Source organism: Haliotis asinina, chromosome 13, assembly GCF_037392515.1.
Source record: "Haliotis asinina isolate JCU_RB_2024 chromosome 13, JCU_Hal_asi_v2, whole genome shotgun sequence".
Lineage (NCBI taxonomy): Eukaryota > Metazoa > Mollusca > Gastropoda > Lepetellida > Haliotidae > Haliotis > Haliotis asinina.
Genome location: NC_090292.1, coordinates 28,869,650 through 28,875,262, shown reverse-complemented (window position 1 = coordinate 28,875,262; position 5,613 = coordinate 28,869,650). Strand labels below are relative to the sequence as shown.

Genomic DNA, 5,613 nt, shown 5'->3' with positions numbered 1-5,613 from the left:
AATCGCTGAGTGCGGCGTAAAATTAAACTTACTCGCATCACATATGAAGTTGCATCAAAAAGACCATCAGTGAGTGCAATTCCGAACATGGATATAATGTGCAGCCCATTTCTGGCGTGCCCAGATGTGATATTGCTGGAATATGGCTGGTAGTGCCCTGGCTATAATCCTGTATGTCTTATATTGTTGCTGCGACATCCATTGTATTCATCCATTGTATTCTGTGAAGATGACAGGTGTAGAAGCCGACGCTTGCACAGTAGATGGTCTCAGACCACAGTTAACCCCGTGAGTGTTACGATGACTAGGGAGGAAATATGAGAGCATTGTGTCTTGTTTAAATTAGCTGTTCTAGCCGTATTATTTTTTTTCAAGGTGACTTGTGATAACCTAAGTGAAAGATCAGACGTCATGGGCATAGGAACCGGGAGTGGGGTGTGTGGGCTGTCGGGTGTGGTGTGTCGGGTGTGGTGTGTCGGGTGTGGATGGATGGGCGATCCAGTTCAGAAGCCGGACAACAAACAGCAAACAACACAACACAACACACTGGAAGGCGACGCATGATAACAGAACCATCAATAATGGCAGTTTGTTTGTTTCCAATGCTATGGTTGAATATGGTCTGGAATCGAAAGTGCGGAGTCTACAAGGCAAAAGCCGTGACTATAAATCGTGCATGAGGGCAGTTTGTCATCAGTCTGTTGATATAATAACACACGTCTCAACACACATCATATACCATTTGTCACACTGTGGTGACCAGTATTGGGGCATATGAGCCATAATAAATAAATGGCATTATTTGGGAGTTTGTTTGGATCGGATTATCTGACATTTCACTTTCTGACTAAAGTGAAGATCCTTGCACTTTTTAATTTGTCGATATAATAATAATAACACATTACAACAGTGCAGAAGAGAACTGGGACACCCGTTCACGGTGGCAATATGGTATTGATAGTGCAGAAGAGAACTGGAATACCCGTTCACGGTGGCAATATGGTATTGATGGTGCAGAAGAGAACTGGAATACCCGTTCACGGTGGCAATATGGTATTGATGGTGCAGAAGAGAACTGGAACACCCGTTCACGGTGGCAATATGGTATTGATGGTGCAGAGGAGAACTGGAATACCCGTTCACGGTGGCAATATGGTATTGATAGTGCAGAAGAGAACTGGAATACCCGTTCACGGTGGCAATATGGTATTGATAGTGCAGAAGAGAACTGGGACACCCATTCACGGTGGCAATATGGTATTGATAGTGCAGAAGAGAACTGGGACACCCGTTCACGGTGGCAATATGGTATTGATAGTGCAGAAGAGAACTGGGACACCCGTTCACGGTGGCAATATGGTATTGATAGTGCAGAAGAGAACTGGAATGCCCGTTCACGGTGGCAATATGGTATTGATAGTGCAGAAGAGAACTGGAATGCCCGTTCACGGTGGCAATATGGTATTGATAGTGCAGAAGAGAACTGGAATGCCCGTTCACGGTGGCAACATGGCATTGATAGTGCAGAAGAGAACTGGAATACCCGTTCACGGTGGCAACATGGCATTGATAGTGCAGAAGAGAACTGGAATACCCGTTCACGGTGGCAACATGGCATTGATAGTGCAGAAGAGAACTGGAACACCCGTTCACGGTGGCAGTATGGTATTGATAGTGCAGAAGAGAACTGGAATACCTTGCACTTTTTAAACTTTACTAAGAAATTTTAATCCAAGATATATCCAACATATGTTACATTTCTGTTGTAGGAACCGCAGTCTAGACAACCAGTTGTCCGACTTCCATTTTAGTGGAAGAACGGGCTAGGCGGTTGACTTTGTGTGCTTGCCATTAGGTGCCTGACTCTGAGGGTGCTGGTTCGAATCCCTGATGGGAGTCAACCAGAAAAGTACTATAATGTGTACTTTACTATGAAAGTTTAATGCCAAATATGACTTATGTTACATTTGACCACTTTCTAACTGGCATTGTGTAATCATAGCTTTTGGCCACGGGAGCCGTGCTCTTATCAGATGGGTACACAAAGTACGCAGTCTAGACTATCAGTTGTCCGACTTCCATTTTTGTAGAGGTCGCGCTGGCTGAATGGGTTAGGTGGCTGACTTTGTGTGCCAGCGATTAGGTGCCTGACTATGATGGTGTGGGTTCGAACCCTGTATGTGACTCAACCCGCTCAAAAAAGTGCTAAGATCTGTACTTTACTGCAAACAAATATAACATGTTAGACCTCTTTCTAAATGCACTGTACATTCATGTGCTTATGGTAATATGGCCATTGCATATATATGTAACTTAGACGTTCATGATTTGTTTCGTTTGTAACTTTATTACATCTTAGCAAATACAGTTAGAGAAATTTCTTGGAACACAATTCAAACGAGACGACAAACCCATCAATATCCCCCGCAATGGCAAAATATTCGTCATGAATATGACTATATGGACGGAGTGTACTGTAAGGTTTTATAGTTCTGCTCCAAATTCAGTTGGAAACGAAAAAAGAAAAAAAGGAATACTCACAAATAAAAAAAAATACTAAAAAGGCACCAGTATATCACCAGACCCATCTCGGTACCAAGTTTGGTGAAGAAATAGTGAACGGTTCTGCTGCGGAAAAGAGCACAATCACCAATTTCTGTCAAAGTCAAACTTGTTGTCATGGAAGTCACAAAAAATTCAAAAAAAAATTCACACACTGGTGTAACTCATCTAGGAATCATTGTGAAAATGGAAAACATGTGTATCAAGTTTGATAAAGCTAAAGTTTGGGAGATCTGCTCTGGACAAGATGACATCCTCAAAGCCTCAGTCTAAGTGATGTTTCCATGGAAATATAAATTCATATCTCAGTCTAATCCCCAAAAGACACATTTAGGGATCATGTTTGACATGTATTCCGAATTTGATGAAGCTAGCATGTATATATATTCTCAACATCATAGTCACAGCCTAAGTTATGTTTCCATGGAAACCAAAAATATAATTCATATCTGGGTTTAACCATCAAAGGGCACAATTATAGGCGTAAACATTCCCTCTGGATTGTGGTTGCCTATTTCTGTGGGATACCACAGACACATACAGGAAATATGGAAAAGAAAAAACGATCTTTAAGTCATAGTTCCCTCGTGGTATGCTCTTCCCGATGGAGTTATCTCCCCTTAATCCCGTGATATAACAGCTCGCCCTTTAAAAACCTCACAGTTTTTCTGTATGTGCCACGCACAGGACGTTTAAGGGAGTTGGAAAAGAGTTCACTGTGATTCACTTTCTCTTCAGATTATTTGAGTTTGTCAAGATCATCTCTTATGACCGGTCAGTACATTAGCCTTGTTGGTGTTACTATTGCCTTTATCAACTTTGTGACATTTATCAGTATTCTCCTTGTGTTTACTTTCCCGCGCAATAACACAGTGTCAGTGTCAAAAATACGTGTCGGATCTTGGTCCCGACTCGTTATGTGCTATGTGCTTCAAGGACCCACATTAGAAAATAGGTTTTTATTGTTTTCAAATCTTAATTGTGACGATTGGACCAAGTATGTCTGCTAAAAAGAGAAAATCCTCGGTGTCCTCGGACTCTCAGAAACCTGCTAAACCTGGATTCCCAGCTGCTACTAGCAAAGTAGTTCCCGTTCTCCTTCATCTAAATCCAAGTTTTTTGCCTCATTGGATTTGGCCGCCATTACTAAATTGTTTGATTCCCTCAGAGATATACTTTCATCTTCGGTTAACAAATCCTTAAATGAACTGGAGTCTCATAATGATCTTGATCGGGGGATTGTGGAATCCGGTTGTTTGGATATTAAATGACAGCTTAAGCTTGGCCTTCAGCTTCTGAAGCCGAAAGATACAGCTTCAGGTTTGTGGCTTAATTTTGTGTTTGCACTGCTCTTGTGCCTGGGTTTGTGAGCTCTTTTCTAGCCAGTAGTTTCAAAGTTGAATGGGTGTTTATGGCCTGCAGTAGATATATGTGACTATTTGTGTTGCACAGTCATAATTTCATCTGAGGTCTTGAGGAGAGGTTAATATTGGCCTTCATGTTCATTCGTGACCAACTCCTGTTATTCCGTGAGAAGCCGAATAGCGACTCGTGCCTCTCTCGAGAAGTTCATTTTGACGTAGGAACATCAGAACTACTTCAAACAGGAACGATAACTCAATTCCTGTTTAATTCTAATGATACTAAAATCACTGAAGCACTCATACATTGTATTGCTGCTTTTCTTTTTGTTTAATTATTTCAAAGAATTAAACTTTTTTGATACACCTAAGAGAAAAACATATTTGTTAAATACACATTTCTGAAAAGGGTTTAATAATTACAAATGAGATTTGTTTTATGTAATATGCAAATACAGTTTATTTAAGAGTAAAAAACCTAAGAAAACACACAACAACCAACATTAAAGCTACATACCAAAGCAGACACTCCAAACTGAGTTTAAAATACACCATCTCAAAAAACAAACGTATAGGCAATTTGTAATGTTACAAAATTTATATTTACATTTTACACGACTGCACAAGTGAAAAAATATTTTACCTGAAGGTGTTAATTTTGATGGGATTTCTTACAAGGATTAGAAAGGCATCGCCGCAACGCAACAGATATCACCTTCCAGTTGAAATTGTGCAGCAAAGATCATTCACTGTCTGGCAATAAAAACCCAGATTGCCTTCAGAAACTGGCATTCGTTTTGAAGGAGTTTCAAGGTCAAACCACTACGTCACGTCTTGACTCAGCGACAAGGAACATCGCCACTGAAAGAATGCATGATGGAGATTACCAATCTTCTGTTGCCAGGCGTCTGAACGTTAGTTTGAGGAAACGATCACAGCTTGCGGCTCCTTGCAGCCAAACAGGCTGACTTCGAGTTGCCACTGCAGCCCAAGCTGGGTACATCTAGGTACTACAGCTGCGTGCCTGGACTCCAGAGGATATCCGGTCAAACAGTATGGAACAGGTTGAAAGATACTGGTCTGAGTGCGAAGAAACCTGACATCGGGGAGGTGCTACGTCATCACCATTGTGCTCAACGTCTCCGTTATCTAAAAGTATCCTCTTGGTTGTATAGATATTACTTTCTTCCAAACTGGTGTAAAATTTCACGCAGTAAAATCTATTTGTGGACGAGCTATACATGTTTAAAAATAGAACATTTTCCCAACAGATTTTGGATAGTATATTTCTAAAACTTAAAATTTGTGTTACCTTGCTGTCATACCCAAAGTGGAATTTTATCTGAATTCGCATGTTACCAAAGTCTGTTTTCTGTAAATTGTATTATTATTTAAGTAATAATTATTACTGGGTCACAACGTTTATTGTTTTGAATAATAATTACTGTGGGTCACTTTTCGTATCACAAATGTTCAGACCGTTTAGTATTTTTATCGGCAGGCCTTGAAGGTTGTGTTTTAGAGTTGCCTCCCTTGATTAATTGTTTACTTCCGATACTACTACTCTTCTCGAGCATTTTACGGTGATGTCGATGGTCGTAAGTACTCGAACTTTCAGGATATGACTGAATAAATATATAGAGAGGCTTGTTGTCGTGTTTTCGGACACGGAAATACACACACAGATTTC

General features: G+C 40.5%; 1 protein-coding gene across 1 annotated transcript; it reads left to right on the top strand.

Annotated features, from left to right (window-relative positions):
- Window positions 1-229: 229 nt before the first annotated feature.
- LOC137259493 (filaggrin-2-like) lies at window positions 230-1,730 on the top strand. The gene is made up of 2 exons (XM_067797134.1): window positions 230-288; window positions 911-1,730. The coding sequence occupies exons 1-2, from the start codon at window positions 230-232 to the stop codon at window positions 1,728-1,730; spliced, it is 879 nt and encodes a 292-aa protein (XP_067653235.1).
- The last annotated feature ends 3,883 nt before the right edge of the window (window positions 1,731-5,613 follow it).

Excerpts from the sequence above, each read along its gene's own strand:
- LOC137259493 (XM_067797134.1), top strand. The coding sequence starts at position 230 with ATGACAGGTGTAGAAGCCGACGCTTGCACAGTAGATGGTCTCAGACCA. Across the intron at positions 289-910 it reads CTCAGACCACAGTTAACCCC|TGCAGAAGAGAACTGGGACA; the intron begins GTGAGTGTTACG and ends ACATTACAACAG.